This window comes from Fusarium venenatum (assembly GCF_020744135.1).
Source record: "Fusarium venenatum strain MPI-CAGE-CH-0201 chromosome Unknown EDB82scaffold_4, whole genome shotgun sequence".
Taxonomy (NCBI): domain Eukaryota; kingdom Fungi; phylum Ascomycota; class Sordariomycetes; order Hypocreales; family Nectriaceae; genus Fusarium; species Fusarium venenatum.
The window spans coordinates 6,921,039-6,936,862 of NW_027072132.1; the positions used below are offsets into that span (position 1 = coordinate 6,921,039).

Consider the following 15,824-nt stretch of genomic DNA (forward strand, 5'->3'; position numbering starts at 1 on the left):
GTCCGATGTCGGCCCGAACTCGGCTACGGCTTTACTTTTGTGTGAAAACTTCGTGTGCAACTCCAACCTCATCACAGTATTGTGCTACTTCTCATGAGCTTTACAAGCATTATAAAGCAGTGTCGTTTTTGTGATCAGGGCTTGCTCACAGGCAGCTAGTAATTGAGTTCATGTTACTACTGGTCTATACTTTCATCTTTGACTTTTGATAATAAGATTACCGCCCACAAGTTGTCAAGCATTACGGAATTGAAACATTGGACTATTATTTGCGATTCGATATCACTCATTATTGTTAGTGTTCTGTATACATTTTATTTATATTTCGCCGGGGAGATCCGGTGGTTTCTAAGCGAATACGAATACTCCATCAGCCGAACTCAAAAAATAGGACCACTCCCGACGATCCAAACATGATCTTATCAATCTCGCAACAAATCAGCTGTTTTTTGATGTCTTAATTAAATATTCAGGTCAGTCAATATGTCTCAGCCTTCTGCAATTAGACAAAGTCGGTGTACAAGGGCAAAACAATTCTCCGCTCCGTGTTCACTCACCTACGCCCCTTGCCCCGCAAACGTACGATCAGTTGAGACCACTTATTAACATCTCCTCAACCCCTTCACTTTCAACATCGCATGAAATAACCACATCTCTCTCACACATCAACCAAAATGGCCAATCTGGGCGTTTACGCAGGTGTAGCAACGCTCATCGTCGTGCTCCTGACCTACGGCATCCCGTTGTTCCTGCGCGAGTACTTTCCCTGGCAATCGTTGTATAAACAGCGTCACGGAAGACCTACCGTTACAACAAAATCATACGAGGGGCGAACTGTGCTCATCACTGGTGCCAGCGGTGCTTTTGGATCGAGGGCTGCCAAGCTCTTTGCGCATCGAGATGTTGACACGCTTGTTCTTGTTGACGTCAGGGACTGTAGGGAGCTGAAGCAGGAGATTGAGAAGGAATTGACTGCTGCGGGCAAAGCAAAGCCTACCATTTTGGTCTGGCAGGCTGATCTGATGAGTTTCTCGGGATGTCAAGATGTTGCGAGAAAGGCACAGGAACTGAAGACGCTTGACCATGTCTTGATGACGATGGGTATCTTGTCTTTTAACCGTCGCGTGTCACCTGAAGGTTGGGAAACCTGTGAGTATCCACCTGCCTCGCATTATTATTGAAGAGTTTCTAACACATCTATAGCTATCCAAATCAACTACCTCTCTGGTGCTCTTCTCGGACTCCTACTTCTATCCCTTCTCAAAGCATGCTCTTCCAACCCCAACCCTCCCGTCATGACCTTTGTCACATCCTTCGGCATCTACCCCTCTTCATTCACCATGGGCATGCCCAAGAGTGGCAACTATCTCAAGATGCTTAGCAACAACAAAGACGGCATGCAGCAAGCTCACCAGTATGGTCGTTCCAAAGCCCTGCTGCTTTACTTCACCCGCGAACTCGCCGAGCGTGTCTCGAAGCTTCCTCACAAAGTGACCATCAACAGTGCCGACCCCGGATCTGCATGGACGCCTCTTACTGCACCGAACCAGGACCAGCTCATCCCGAGACTAATTCAGAACTTTGGATCGAGAGCACCGGAGATTTGTGCTGCTGCTCTTGTTAATGGTGTCTCAGCATCTGAGGATGCGCATGGAAAGATTATGCAAGATTTCGACACTACTTCGTAAGTTCTGCGACACAAGAAATAAAGACGGCGCTGACTGAAAAACAGGTATCCTCCTTTCATGGAGCGTAAAAGTGGTCATGCTGCTCAGAAGCGTGTTTGGGAGGAGACGAGAGAAGAGTTTGAGGCCAAGGTTCCAGAGGTCAAGGCTGTTTACGAGATGTTAGGTTAGATCTGATCCTTCTGTTCTCTTCTAGTTTATGACACAGCACAACACTGCAGCGCAAGGGTTGATGGAAGTTGGCCTCCAAGATTTAGAGTATTAGAATAAATAGCCCAAGAAGACTGATCTCAGTAACATAAACTAGCTTGCTAATTTAGTCTCTTATGTTCCTGGTGGCCAAAATTTCTGATACTCTGAGGTATACTCAATACAACATACAGGTGTGAATTCTCCTTCGATGTGGGAATAGTTGACTTGGACAAACAATCAGTGGTAACCCAACAAAGAAATAGGAAACGTACGTTTACAAATAAATCATAGAATCAATCCAAAATGAAATCTTATTGATGTGATGGTAACACCTCCCTCTCATTCTACCTCTTAGGTGTCGATCTCAACACAACCAGCATGCCGAACCAACACCTACCATTAACCCCACTGTCTTGAGCACCCTGATTCAACTGCAAATTAACCCCAGCGAGTCTTGAAGTAGTCACCAGACCTCTCAAGCGTCTCCCATCGCTCCTCCTGCTCAAGCCTCATCTCCTCATTCTTCATCTCAAGCTCCAACTTTCCAGCATCCACGTTCTCAACCTGCATCATCTTCAACCAACGATCCCAAAGACCGTTGTACTCGCGCTGCATAGTTCGAATACGCTGACAGAATGCACTAGCTTTGTTCTCCAATCGCTCACGCTTAGCATTTGAAATGTCGCCGGAAAGCTTCTTCCGAACATCTGCGACCAGCACAGTGAGCTCTTGTTCTTGCTTGTCCAGCTTCTCCGCTACAAGATATAGCTTCATAGTCAGCATGTCGATGGATGTGTCACCCACATAAAAATCGGAGGAAGAAGACATGATGAATAGTTTTCGGAAAGAGAGGTTTAGGATGCGAAAGAACTTGTAGGTCGAGTTAGCTGTTTGTGAAGATGAGGACGTACCTTAATTTCTTCGTAGTTGATGAAGGGTATGAGAAGATGAGACTGAGATGCAAAAGTCTTGACTTTATATAATGGATGTGATTGTTCTCTGGGTTGGTTAACTCATCCCATTGTCCATCCTAAACAACGAAGAGATTCATTTTGTAGGGACAAACGATTTGCTGTTCTTATTGTTAGGTAACAGAAGAAAGGCTTTGATACGATAATGAATGAAGAGTAAAGAAAAATGGATGGACTTATGAACAGCTAAGTATACTTTTGAGTTACCATATGTCACTTTCATACCCTTATCACTTCACATCCATCTTCCCTTCACAGTAACCCGAAGAGTCTTCAAACGGACCTTGAAGCTTGAATTGGAGGGACAGGAGTTTCACTTATTTGTGCTTTTAATCCATAATCGTGAATAAACTACAGGCAGCCCATGTCGTCGTAGTTGATAATTGCCAAGTAGCTCTTGCTAACGATTGACTTCAACCAACGTAGTAGTTTACTTATGAACTTACACATGCCAAGGTTTACAAGAGCCCATCAGTCTACAGACAGCACAGTATAATGGCAAATTAGCAAAGTGCTCAAAATTATGCGATTATAACAAGGTATATCTATACGCCGAAATGAACATATGGGATCCATGTTTGATCACCCCAACTTTGCACCGTCTTCCCCTGTGTTGGCCATTTAAACGCCCGTGAGCCATATGTTTCCCCAGCCTGTTGCTTCCGCAAAATGCGCAATGCTTCATGAACCCACTGGCAGACAGCTCTATCCGTCATGCCTTCACGCTTCAAAACCCCATAAAAGCTCCGTGCTACATCAGCTGAATTTCTATCCGATATAGCCCAGAGGGTACCGACGACGTGTCTGAATCCCGCAAGTTGGAATGCACCCACAATATGGACGCCTTCGTCAAGTAATTTGGTCTTTTGGTTCGATCCAGTTGAGTAAGCTCATAGATAACTCAAGAATGGTGGGTGGTTCTAAAGCTTTGTTTCTCGAAGGTCTCCTACCGTCAGAGGCTCCGTGTGCCAGTCCTTCAGCAATAACAGGCTCTTGGACGGTCATTTGGGTGAGAATTCCTATGGTCGGCAAAGTGAAAGATATGGCATCTGTCCATCTGTTGGATGACATCCATCCTCGTGCATTTTGGCGTGACTGGATCTAACCCCATCCGTGGACAAAAATCATCGAGAGTGTTGACTTCCTCTTCTGCAAATCTTAGATCATCCCAGAGGTACTCCGCATTGAAACTAAAAGTGCGTTCCTTGATTCAGAGATACCACTTGTTAGTCGAGGTCGAAGGCGTCTACCATGCTGCAAGGCGTTGGTAGAAACAGCGCAAGATGACATGACGCAGTGCAGGACTGTTTCTGTTGAGTCGCCTTCGTAAATGCCTGCCGCAAGTAAAGTAAATTGACTGAGGCCCCCAGTTGGAATCCACCACACTGGACGATCGAACCCTAGTGCCTTCAAACAAGGAATAAGAAAAACCACCCTCTGTAGCCATTTAAATAGAATCTTCACGTCATATGAGCCAGATCTCAAAGCCGAGCGCGGTTCATCCGCTCTCTTTTTTGCCTAGATCCATGGCTGACGACCATGAATGGCGGTGCACTGAGCTGCACGACAGCAGCCAACCTTTGAGAAAAGAGCAAAGGAACAAAGAAGTCAAGATACATACCGTCTTCGCAAATAGAACCTTCGATAATCCACAAAGGGTTCTAATTCCTTTCGGTTGGGCTCGGTCATTGATTCCAGAATGCCTTCATCACTTGAAGTAATCCGTTTTTGAAAGGATAAAATACTGTAGGGAGGGCAATGCTCTGTCGTTTCACCTCAAACAGGAGTTTTTTGATAAGCCGACTATTCACTAGGGTAACAGAGCCGAGTGGTTCACATCAGCCTATACTTGGTTTGCTGATCTGCTAAACAGGAGTCCTGAACAGAAAAGTCCAAATGTGCTTAAAAGCCAAATCAGAAAGACCGGTAGGTATAAGAAAAGATGAATCAAGATAATAAAAGCTAATCGATTCAGTGGAGGACTAGTCTAAGGGATATTCACGGTTCTCAGCTCTCATGGCCACACATGAAACCTTCCACATCTTGAGACGATTCTCCAACGTAAGAAGGCACCTCTTGCTCTTAGGTCAGGACCGTGTGACACAGCTGGAAGAAAAACTGGATGATATTGACAAGAACGAAGAATCGCCTTTAGTTCTGGCCAGTGTACGTCGAGATAAGAATGAGGAACGACGAAAGTTGTTGTTAGAGCTACAGGAAGCTCTAGAGTCTTATGGCATGTGTGAATCACGTCTCCTCGGTCCAGATTACATGCTAACATGACGTAAGATCAACTCGTGGGAAGGCATCTCCGCATGTCCTAGCTTCAAGCAGCGCATACTCGAGATATCCAAAGTCTTCGTAACTGGAATATGGCCAATGCGTGCATTTGCCGTCAAGAATTTGAATTTCTGGGCCAAGAAGAGGATTTACTTTGCTTATCGACTCCAAACGACAATCTCATCCAAATTCTGGGGACAAAAATTACTGGCAAGATATTAAAAATTACAAAAGTGAGTTTCTTCCAAGGACTGTCTTGATATCTATATAACATTGGTACGGTAGTATGGTCGGTCTTGTGCTTCTAACGACAAACGGGTGCATCTACATTCAAGGCAATGGATTACATCAGTCACCCGCATTCTGATTACGCTTCTGATCATAACAGTCGTGATGATGCCAATTGTTATCTGCAACCGCATTAGTAGCGTCAACGTACGGCTTAGTATAATGTTCACCTCGACGTGTATTTCTCATGCTACTGAGCTTTTTTACCAGAGGCAAGGTTGTCGAGCTGACGGTCGCAGCTGCTAAGTAAGGTTTCCTCGCCAGATTCGAAGTTTGATACTGACATACTGTCTATACTACCGTCTTGGTGGCCTTTGTCTTCAATCTAGTTGGGTAGATAGGGAATGTTGTAACTAGGTGGAGCGGGATAAGATGCCGATCCAAAAGACGAGTTCAGCGTTGCAAGACGAAGTACCAGATCAATTCCTAAAATGAAAGAAACATCAATCAGGATGTGGTATCTGATTGAGATTGAGAACTGCAAAAAACAAAAACAAAAAAGGATCGACAACGGCAGGATTCGAACCTACGCGTGCGAACACAATGCCTATGATGTCTCGTAAGAGATAGCAGGGCATCGCCTTAACCACTCGGCCACGTTGTCTTGATGATCGGTTGAACTTCGAGCCTAGAATTACTCTTTATATTAGTAGTTTGCGTCAATGTCTCATTACTTTCGCCGTGTCTGCTCTTGAACTCATTTCTTCTACACCAAACATTTTTATCTCATACCTCGGTCAACGTTACTTATCCTTTGCATGTAAAAATTCTCTGCAAGACATTAATTGAGAGAAACTGAAAGATAAGTTTAAAGGCCAATTGATACCTGTGTACAGTTTCTATGTCAATTTTAAAGTCACCGTACCATCGCGCATTTGTTTGTGAAAATACCCTACAATGCCACCTCAGCAAATCTCAACTCCCAACCCCGCTAACCCAATTGCCCTATCTTATCTCTCCTAGGACAATCCCTACTCAGCCGGGATTAAATCAAGGACCGACGTCAGAAACAAGAAGCGGTAAATAATTCCCAATCCTCAAAGCCTTGGCAACTCATTCCCCGCCCATATATTGCAACTTTGCGGAGCTTAATGTCAAGGTACCTGCTTTAAACGGTTTAAGCTTATCATCAGCCAACCCTGGTATGATAAGCTTCCTTGCTGATCGGCGGGGTAGACAGTTCAACTGTTCATAAGTTCCCTTGGGAAGAGTCGTAGTAACATGAGTCTCGTTCTCTTGGCCGATCTATAAAATGTCGTAAAAGCCCTCAAAACGAGTCTCTAGTGTGGTAGGAGACTTTGTATCGCTCGTTTGGTAAACATGTCCCTCCGTGCTGTTTTCACCTCTGGCCTCTTGTACGTTGGCTTGGCTACGGCTCAGCAAACGTATGCCAAGAATCAGGTGGTTGTGGTAAATGATAGCGAGGAAGCTTCAAAGAACTTTCAGGACGTCGACGATGTGAAGCTTGAGTCGCCTGCTTTCACTGACCCCAAGAGCATTCCTGCTGGGTTCATGAACGGTACTAGTGGCCCGACTAGTGATGCTACGATGGGTATGTCAAGAAACACAACACATCGCACAAAGACTAACAAGATCAGAATACTTTCTCCAAAGTCTCGCATCTCGCAATGAATGGTTGACGTACAAGAACCCTCCATTCAAGTCTGACGAAGGACGCTCAATTCCCTACGTCTACCTCTCTACGTCAACTCAGCCTGAGGTCAAGGCCAATGCATCCTCGACAGAGAAACTGCGGGTCTACCTGCAAGGCGGAGTTCATGGAAATGAGCCTGGTGGTGATCAGGCTCTTCTTGCTCTTCTGGGCAAGTTCGATGCCAACTCTACCTGGACAGCCTCGATCTTGGAAAAGATGGACATCATGATCCTTCCCCGCTACAACCCCGACGGTGTCGCATACTTCCAGCGCGTCCTTGCCGCTGGATATGACCCCAACAGAGATCACATTCGATTCGCTAGCCAGCAGACCCGTGACGTGAAGGCCTTAATCACTGATTTCCATCCTCACATCGCCGTTGACGCTCATGAGTTTGGCGCCACGAGACCTTTTGGTGATAACCAGCAATGGCACCAAGCTGTAGACGGTCAATTCGACGCCATGAAGAACCTCAACATCCACAAGGATATCCGCGAGTACTCCGAGTCCGTTTTTGCGCCTAGAATTGCCGGCGCCATGGAGAAGCGCAAGCTACGTTGGAGCCCTTACATCGTCGGTAGCGCCGCTGAGCCGTTGGTCTTTACTCAGCTCGACACTCAGGCTCGTGCTGGTGATGTGTCTTTGGCTCTCACCCAGGCCATGGTGTTCCTCACTGAGACTAGAGGTATCATGCTTGGTGGCCAGAACTTCCAGCGCCGTGTCGTCTCGGGATTGACTATGATCGAAGCCATTGTTCAAACAGCCGCCGACAAAGCCGAGGAGGTGTACGAGATTATCGAAGGCGCCCGCCGCAAGGTTATTGAGAGTGATGAAGACATCATCATCAATGACAGCTACAGGCCCGAGAACCGAACTTGGGACATGATCGAGGTTGAGACCGGAAAATTGGTCAAGGTCCCCATCAAATTTCTCAGCTCAACACCCGTAAAAGCCAACTTGACACGAAGCCGTCCTGAGGCGTACGTCTTCCCCCAAGCATGGAAAGAAGCCGCCGACCGTCTTCGTCTCGTCGGTGTCAAGGTCGACCAGCTCCGCTCCGAATTCAAGGGCGAAGTTGAAGCACTCAACGTCACCAGCATCAACGTCGGCACTACCGTTTACCATGGAACAGTTCTCAACACTGTTACCACTGAGACCAAGCGCAAGGAAATCAACATGCCTGCGGGTAGCTTCTGGGTTTCTGCCAGGCAAGCTGCTGCGGCTTATGCTTTTGTTGTTCTTGAGCCTGAGAACATTGATTCTTATGCTACATTTAACATCTTGCCTGTTAATGTGGGAGATGAATATCCCGTATACCGTGTTATGGCCTAGGAGGGAGTAGAAGTAGTAATGAGCAGATGGTCTAAGTCTTGTAATACAAAATGAATGATTTAAGACCTGGAAACCGAAAATGGTTAGCGTGAATGATGCCATCACTACTGGAGTCTTATCACTGATAGCGCGGGGAAAGACTGGCAGCTCAGGGCTCTTTAGTGGACTTGACCGCTAATCAATCCCCCGCCATTCTTCCACCTGCTCTCATCAAACTTATGGAAAATACTTCCACTACAACTCGCAAACGAAGCAGTGTCCGGCGAGCCAACGTGACGGCCTGTCAGAGATGTAAATCCAGAAAGCAGCGCTGTGATCAAAATATCCCAGCATGCTCTTCGTGTGCACGTGCGGGCGTGCCTTGTGTAAGCGTTGATATCGACGGTCAATCAGCGCCTCGGAGGTATGTTCAACGCAACCGGACACGGAGAGAAATAATTACTGAAGCCCCTCTAGCTACATCAAAAGCCTTGAGTATCGCGTCGCTGAGCTTGAGCTCGCTTTGCAGGGCCATGGAGTGGACACTGAATCTCTTGCCGGGAGTCGCATCTCTCACGACGCTACTGAATCGACCCCCGAACCCCGACAGTCAAGCGACTTGACCTTGCTGAGTCTTCTCATACCAGAACCGAGCCATATCCAAGATAAAGGAAGTTCCGGCTACCATGCTCTTCTTGGTACTATCACCGTACCAGAAAGAACCAAGTTCCCGCCCAAGTCTACTACTATCCAACTTGCGGCTACGTATTTTGAACACTCCAACTTTTTCTCCCCCATTCTTGATCAAGAGTCATTTCACAATATCGTCGCCATCTTGTATCAAGATCTAGCGAATGTAGACCAAGGAAAACCAATCCAGCGATTCCAACTCTTCATGGTGTTAGCCATCGGTATCAGGCTTCTCAACAGAATGGACTCTGCTGTTCCGACAACAGTATCAGACTCGTTTTTTGCCTCTGCTATTGGAATTCTGACGGAGCGAACGCAGGCTACTTGGAAAGGCGACCTAGAGCATTTACAGAACCTCCTTCTCATTGTCCAGTACACAATCTTCGCGTCGAATCTTTCTGCGGCATGGCACTTTATTGGTCTGGCAACACGACTGGCTATCGATCTCGATTTGTTGAACGAGACTCGTCTTTCGGGCATTCACAGTGAGGAAGTCATCTTTGACGCTGAAACGAACAAGAGACGGCGGGTATTCTGGTCAACATACATCCTCGAAACCAACCTCTGTGTTATCCTCAACCGACCCCGATCAATACCTGACGAAGCTGTCTTCACACCCTTACCTTCGACAAGCGGCCCGGAATCTTGCAGCCCTTTGGCGAATCACTGCATCCGATTCCGCCAGCTGGAGTATGAGATATACCACACACTCAACTACAAACCGCCAGCAAATGGCGCCTTCTTCGACTACAAAATTTGGAAGGCGGGTATGAAGGACCGACTTGTCGAGTGGCATGCTACCGTTCCGCCTGTTGATTCAAGATCAAAACTCGCACCCCAGAACTTCTTTGACGGCGCTCTGTATATGACGCTTGTGTCTCTTTTCTCCCCATCCCGTCACTTTCCAGATCTATCGGAATCTGAATTGAGAGATCTGGCCCAGTATGCGTCGACGAGTATAGAGCTCTATCGGGAAGGATTTAAGGAGGGGAAACTGAGATTCTATTGGCGGACAACACCCAACCTCTTCCAGTCTGGTGCAGTATTGGTTCATTGTATCAAGAGTCTAACGCTACAAGGGTCTGTGTTTGATGTGAGCGCCCTCAAAAGTCGTGTTTCTGTGTGCTCAACTGTTCTTTGGGGAATGGCCGAACGATACTCACCTGGGGCGGTGTATCGTGACCGATTTGATGAGCTGGCGGCATCCATGTCTGACCTCACGACTAATCTTTCGGTTGAGCTTTCTGATGACTTCACCTTTGGGCAATACGCGATACCACCCTTGGATTTGAATGGGACAGCGGCAATGTGGACATCAACTCCCCCGAGTTTGGATCCGTGGATATTTGACCCAACTTAGTTTCTAAAAATGTTCTACGACAAAAGAAATAATACAGACAGGTTTTTCCTACCGCGGGTGTCGAAATTAATGTTTATTTTGTCACTGCTAACAGCTATCTACAAACCCTTCAAAGGATCAGGTGGTGCAGGATCACTCTTCAGACTCTTATCAAATGCCGCTTTTAACCTCATGACCGGTTGCATGACCCAAGTGTTGTAAGCCAGGATATCTGTCTCCTCCTTTGGATCTCTCACAACGTTGAACAGATACGGCGACTCAAGCTTCCCAGACGACTGATTCACTTTAGGTTCCCACACCAAATGGAGTTTCCAGTCTTTCCACTTAACAGCACGCAGTTCGTCCTTGATGTAAAACAGGAACCCTTCGCGTTGGGATTTCACTGAAGTTGGATTTTGGAAGAAAGCGACTTGGCTGACACCGTCAATTGGACGATCGGATGGCACCTCAGCACTGGCGATTTCGAGAATGGTGGCGAATATGTCGGTAACGTGGACTATCTCGTTGGATGTTACGCCACTCGGAACATGGCCTGGCCAGCGAATAATGAAAGGCACTCTCAGACTTCCTTCCATGGCTGTGTGATATGTCCCCGACCATGGCCCAGCAGTGCCTTTGTACGGCGGTCTGAACTCCGGTCCGTTATCCGAAGCAAAAATGAGGACAGTATTGTCGCGAACTCCCAATTCGTCCAAATGGTCGATCAACTGGCCAACTCGGTAATCCATCTCAGCCATTGAGTCGGCAAATTCTCCTTGACCAGTCTTGCCCTCAAAGTCGCGATGCGGCAGTGTTGGGAAATGGAGATGGACGAGCGGATGGTACAAGAAAAAAGGGTTCTCAGCCTTGACTTGCCGCGATAGCCAGTCTTTTGACTGATCAACGAGCATTTCATCAATCGACCGCCGCTTCTCAAGGTCATAGATGCAAACATTTTCCGAGTCTTGTCCTGCGCAACCCTTCATGATATATGGCAGCTCTGCGACCTCGGGCGTGTATCCCAATGCCGAAGTGAACTGACTCTCATCCGTTGTCCTCGGTATTCCGAACCATTCATCAAAGCCCCGATCAGAAGGGTACCTCCCAGGAATGTCACCGAGGTGCCATTTTCCATGATGTGCCGTTGCATAGCCTTTTGGCTTAAGACATTCTGGAAGCGTTTGCTCCCAATTTGTAAGACCTTGAGGGAACCCCGCGGGAACGGATTGTCGGCAACCTGTACGGATGGGATGACGGCCTGTCATTAAGGCTGAACGTGTAGGAACACAATCACTCTCGACATTGAAGTTGTGCAAGAGAAGACCTTCTGTGGCGAGATTGTCGATGCGAGGCGTCGCAGCACCGCGGAGGAGACCACCGCCGTAGCAGCCAAGCTCACCCCAGCCAAGATTATCGGCCAGAATGAGCACGATATTGGGCTTTGATGGATCTTTGGACATGGTTGATGATGGCGGGCTCGAGAAAGATAATGGGAGACAACACAAAGATTTGCCTGCACACGATTGTATTGCAGAAGCTCATCCTCAATCCGACTTAAATCGCAGACGCTCGCTTAGGTAATTATTCTTTTGAAGGATGCTGAGACATCTCCAAGTTCAGATGATCAGCATCGGCGAAGCGGCCGAAACTCCACATTTTCGCTCATCGCCGACGCTCACCTCCGAAGGCTAAAGACATCGCGTCCCTTTAGTCCTATCTCCCCGCAATCTTTCCTTTCAGGTACTGATACGCGATACAAGCATTCAATGGCGAGCTGACATGTCCAGCTATCATTCCTAATCAAGTTTGAGAATCGTCTTGGTGGTGATGGGATGTTATAAAGGCGACACCAAGTCTTCAGTGACTGACAACGACATCAGCTCCTGGAATTATTCCAACTCGTCCGACGCAAGAACATCATGTCTCTCAAGTTTGACTCTAGTCAAGACTCCAAAGAGGGTCATAACATTGACAATGCTACGATGTCTAATGTTCCCGAACCTACTTGGACAGATGCCGAAGAAAAGGCGGCAGTCAGGAAGTAAGTCTCATATGTCCAGTGTTTCAACGACCTCTACTGACGTTACAAGACTGGACATGATTCTCATGCCTCTTCTAGTACTGGGATTCTATGCGTTACAGCTCGATCGTAGCAACATTAGCAACGCGCTAACCGACACACTCACAACCGACCTGAACATTACCAAAGACGACGTCAACCTCGGAGATCAACTAATGATGGTCGGTATCATCATCGCCGAAATTCCTTCCAACATCATTCTACAAAAGCTCGGCGCACCAATCTGGCTGACAGGCCAAGTCCTTATTTGGGGAACCATCGCCTTGACACAAGCTTGGGTCACTAATGTGCATACGTTCTTTGCCACCCGATTTCTGCTTGGGTTCTTCGAGGCTGGGTTCATTCCTGGTGCACAGTATATGCTTGCCATGTTTTACAGAGAGAAGGAATTGGCGTTACGGACGGCCATTTTCTATTTCGGAAATTATTTCGCCACTGCGACGGGATCGTTGATTGCGGCCGATGTCAGCAGTAAAGACGTGGGCGGTCATGGGGTCGTGCTCGGTAGAAACAAGCAGTCGAACCTAACGAGCAAGGTTATTCAAGTGTTTAAAATACAAAGGTTATCACGTGCAGGAAAGTTTCTGACATAGGGGTGTCGCTCCTTGCTCCATTGCTACTGGGCTAGGGATAGAATCAGACCGACGAGGTAGGGATCCTCGGACCACTCAGTGGGAATGACTTTGCGAAGTCGGATACGACAGACTCGAGCCATAGGGGGGTTTCCGCCGTCGCCGGGGTTACTTTGAGGGCGGATTTTCTTGAGGCGCGCCCATTTCACGTCGTCGTAGTGAAAGTAGCCAACGATGGGAACCTCGCACAGAGCGGGAGAGCCATAATGGTAGATGTAACAGTCCGAGACGTGAACGTCTTTGGTGTCAAACATGAAGACGGCTTTTTCTTGGCTAGACACCAGGACAATTAGCATAGATTGGCAAGGTAAAAAGGCACCCATACGGAAAATGCGACAGTTTGGTGTCCATTAGATGAAGAATTTTGGCAAAGGCAGCGCTCTTAGATCCAGAAGTAATGCTCTTTGCGAAGCTCTGAGCCAACTGGTAAAGAGGGTCATCTTCCTTGACTTCATAATACTCTCGAATTTCGGGGAGGGCATCGATGCGTCGGAAGCGGATCTTGATGAGCTCAAGGTGCTGGGCGGTCCAAAAGAGAGGATTCTTGCAGAACCAAGGGTTTTCGACAATCAGTCTATTAACGCACTGGCAACCGGGCTTTATTTCGGCCATAATGGAAACTGTTTGTGCCGTGCGGACAGTCGCAGTGATTATGGTCTGGTTCAAGTTTGTTGGTGTTGATGTCCGAGTTTTGGTTTATTCTGTCACCCTGGAGATGAGACCAAGCTTGGGCAAGAGTTGTTGCAGAAAGAGCGTCCGAGGCCCGTGCATCATCGACCAAAATAATCAGTTTTCCATACGTGACGAAATAATTCCATCAATCATTTGCTATTCATTTTGTTTCAACAAAACATCTTGGACTGCTCGTGTTATGTTAATTCCTGGGTGGTCGGTCGATTTATTTGAGTACCGAGATATTGCCGAGGTAGTTACCATTCTATCAACGACCCAACGTTCATCACTCGGTATGCGGGGTTTATTACGGCTTCAACATAGCCGAACTTGAACAATTTGAGGTCAATATCGTCAATCATTTATTTTATCAATCATGGCAGAACCCGAGGATGCCAGTGGCTCTGATATTATTAATCGTGAACATATGACAGCTCGGGATGTTGTACACGATATTTGGATAGGTCTTGATCTCCCTGAAGCTGCACTGTCATCAGTCAAACTCCCAGGAGTCGAAGGCCCAGCTTTACCTTCATCATTCAAAATCGGGATTCTAGCACAAGCCTCTATTGCACTGTCTGCTTTGACAGCTGCCCAAATTCACGCCCATCGCAACAGAATTCCTGTTCCTCAAGTTACAGTCCCTCTCAAGCACGCCGCAATCGAGTACACATCTGAAAGACTATATACGATTAATGGTCAACCCACTCCAGCCCGGGGAACCATAGGTGGATTGCACAAGACATCAGATGGTTATGTTCGCATTCATGACTCGTTCTCCAACCATGTCCAGGGTACGCTCAAGCTATTGAGACTTCCAATTGGTGCAAACAAACAGCAAGTATCTGAGAAAACAGCTAAATGGGCTGCTATCGACTTGGAGAACTGTGCGACTGTAGAGGGAGAGACCGCTGTATACGCCTTACGTTCATATGAACAGTGGGAACAGCTTCCACAGTCTAGAGCTGTCCGCAACTTCCCCATCGCCATTAAGCAAGTCTCACAATCTTGGCCCAGCTCCATACCCAGAGCCATGGAACCTGAAAACACCAAGTGCCTCCAAGGTCTCCGCGTAGTTGAAATGAGTCGAGTTATTGCAGCACCTTTATGCGGTAAGAGCCTCGCAGCCCACGGCGCTGACGTTATATGGGTCACCTCTCCCAACTTGCCAGATCTTCCTGTCCTCGATCGGGAGTTTAGTCGCGGAAAAAAGACGGTTCAGCTCGACATACACAACGCCAATGATCACAAGAAGCTCCTGGACTTACTCCGAGACTGCGATGTGTTCGTTCAAGGTTACAGGCCTGGAAGTCTGGCGTCGTACGGTTTATCACAGGAAGAGTTGATCAAGATCAACCCAGATATCATTGTGGCCAATATGTCAGCTTTCGGCCCTGATGGTCCCTGGTCAGGCCGTCGAGGGTTTGACTCAATGGTCCAAACATGTTCTGGGATGAACGTTTCTGAAGCTGAACATGCGGGGCAAGAAGAGGCTGCTCGTCCATTGCCGTGCCAAGCTTTGGATCATTCAGGCGGATATATGCTCGCAGTCGGAGTGATGGCTGCTGTCTATCATCGGGCTATTAAAGGTGGCTCGTGGAGAGTAGACGTGTCATTGGCAGGCATGATGAAATATTTGAGGAGCCTGGGGCAGTATCCTGGTTCGAGCGGCTTCGATGCTAAAGATTATAAGAGACCGGAAGATGTCCCTGAAGAATACTTTGAAACTGGGAATACGGCATTCGGCATAATGAAGTCGATAAAGCACAGCGCGTCAATTGAGGGTGTACAGGTTGGTTGGGATCGGATGCCCAAGCCATTGGGGTCTGACAGTCCAACGTGGGGCTAGGTACAGAGATGGACTGTTTGTAATCTGGAATATCGATAGTCACCGACAAATTACCATTGCTTCATTGCAATTATCAACTACGGGCCATGCCTATTTATTTGTTCTGGTCTAATAATAGTTCTCCTGATTATTGACGGTTAGCGGACCTATAGCATGTCGCGGTCCAGACCTCTCAGCCGCA

The 15,824-nt window shown here is 47.4% G+C and overlaps 9 protein-coding genes and 1 non-coding gene across 10 annotated transcripts; 6 read left to right on the forward strand and 4 right to left on the reverse strand.

The window, feature by feature from the left end:
• Positions 1 to 674: 674 nt before the first annotated feature.
• Positions 675 to 1,856, forward strand: EDB82DRAFT_437420 (uncharacterized protein; the record flags this gene model as incomplete). Its single annotated transcript, XM_025725570.2, has 3 exons — positions 675 to 1,149; positions 1,204 to 1,684; positions 1,733 to 1,856. 3 exons carry the CDS (start codon positions 675 to 677, stop codon positions 1,854 to 1,856), a joined length of 1,080 nt encoding a protein of 359 aa, XP_025594155.2.
• Positions 1,857 to 2,315: 459 nt separating this feature from the next.
• On the reverse strand, positions 2,316 to 2,835 carry EDB82DRAFT_562944 (uncharacterized protein; the record flags this gene model as incomplete). The annotated part of the gene is made up of 1 exon (XM_025725571.2): positions 2,316 to 2,835. The coding sequence occupies exon 1, from the start codon at positions 2,703 to 2,705 to the stop codon at positions 2,316 to 2,318; it is 390 nt and encodes a 129-aa protein (XP_025594156.1). The 5' UTR covers positions 2,706 to 2,835.
• Positions 2,836 to 4,864: 2,029 nt separating this feature from the next.
• Positions 4,865 to 5,662, forward strand: EDB82DRAFT_548762 (uncharacterized protein; the record flags this gene model as incomplete). The annotated part of the gene is made up of 4 exons (XM_025725572.2): positions 4,865 to 5,084; positions 5,138 to 5,165; positions 5,205 to 5,361; positions 5,414 to 5,662. The coding sequence occupies 4 exons, from the start codon at positions 4,865 to 4,867 to the stop codon at positions 5,660 to 5,662; spliced, it is 654 nt and encodes a 217-aa protein (XP_025594157.2).
• Positions 5,663 to 5,921: 259 nt separating this feature from the next.
• Positions 5,922 to 6,020, reverse strand: EDB82DRAFT_t299. The gene has a single exon. It is a non-coding gene; the product is annotated as a tRNA-Ser (tRNA).
• Positions 6,021 to 6,590: 570 nt separating this feature from the next.
• Positions 6,591 to 8,511, forward strand: EDB82DRAFT_353867 (uncharacterized protein). The gene is made up of 2 exons (XM_025725573.2): positions 6,591 to 6,968; positions 7,015 to 8,511. The coding sequence occupies exons 1-2, from the start codon at positions 6,737 to 6,739 to the stop codon at positions 8,400 to 8,402; spliced, it is 1,620 nt and encodes a 539-aa protein (XP_025594158.2). The 5' UTR covers positions 6,591 to 6,736; the 3' UTR covers positions 8,403 to 8,511.
• Positions 8,512 to 10,480, forward strand: EDB82DRAFT_353875 (fungal-specific transcription factor domain-containing protein). The gene is made up of 2 exons (XM_065607537.1): positions 8,512 to 8,805; positions 8,859 to 10,480. Exons 1-2 carry the CDS (start codon positions 8,621 to 8,623, stop codon positions 10,429 to 10,431), a joined length of 1,758 nt encoding a protein of 585 aa, XP_065463576.1. The 5' UTR covers positions 8,512 to 8,620; the 3' UTR covers positions 10,432 to 10,480.
• EDB82DRAFT_353869 (alkaline-phosphatase-like protein) lies at positions 10,472 to 12,076 on the reverse strand. The gene has a single exon (XM_025725574.2). It carries the CDS (start codon positions 11,868 to 11,870, stop codon positions 10,530 to 10,532), a length of 1,341 nt encoding a protein of 446 aa, XP_025594159.1. The 5' UTR covers positions 11,871 to 12,076; the 3' UTR covers positions 10,472 to 10,529.
• A 253-nt stretch (positions 12,077 to 12,329) lies between these two features.
• Positions 12,330 to 13,083, forward strand: EDB82DRAFT_530809 (major facilitator superfamily domain-containing protein; the record flags this gene model as incomplete). The annotated part of the gene is made up of 2 exons (XM_025725575.1): positions 12,330 to 12,451; positions 12,501 to 13,083. The coding sequence occupies 2 exons, from the start codon at positions 12,330 to 12,332 to the stop codon at positions 13,081 to 13,083; spliced, it is 705 nt and encodes a 234-aa protein (XP_025594160.1).
• A 23-nt stretch (positions 13,084 to 13,106) lies between these two features.
• On the reverse strand, positions 13,107 to 14,006 carry EDB82DRAFT_562946 (uncharacterized protein; the record flags this gene model as incomplete). Its single annotated transcript, XM_025725577.2, has 2 exons — positions 13,448 to 14,006; positions 13,107 to 13,395 (listed from the first exon to the last, which is right to left on the reverse strand). Exons 1-2 carry the CDS (start codon positions 13,732 to 13,734, stop codon positions 13,107 to 13,109), a joined length of 576 nt encoding a protein of 191 aa, XP_025594162.1. The 5' UTR covers positions 13,735 to 14,006.
• An 85-nt stretch (positions 14,007 to 14,091) lies between these two features.
• On the forward strand, positions 14,092 to 15,770 carry EDB82DRAFT_353903 (CoA-transferase family III domain-containing protein). Its single transcript, XM_025725579.2, has one exon. The coding sequence runs from the start codon at positions 14,171 to 14,173 to the stop codon at positions 15,641 to 15,643; it is 1,473 nt and encodes a 490-aa protein (XP_025594163.1). The 5' UTR covers positions 14,092 to 14,170; the 3' UTR covers positions 15,644 to 15,770.
• Positions 15,771 to 15,824: the final 54 nt, after the last annotated feature.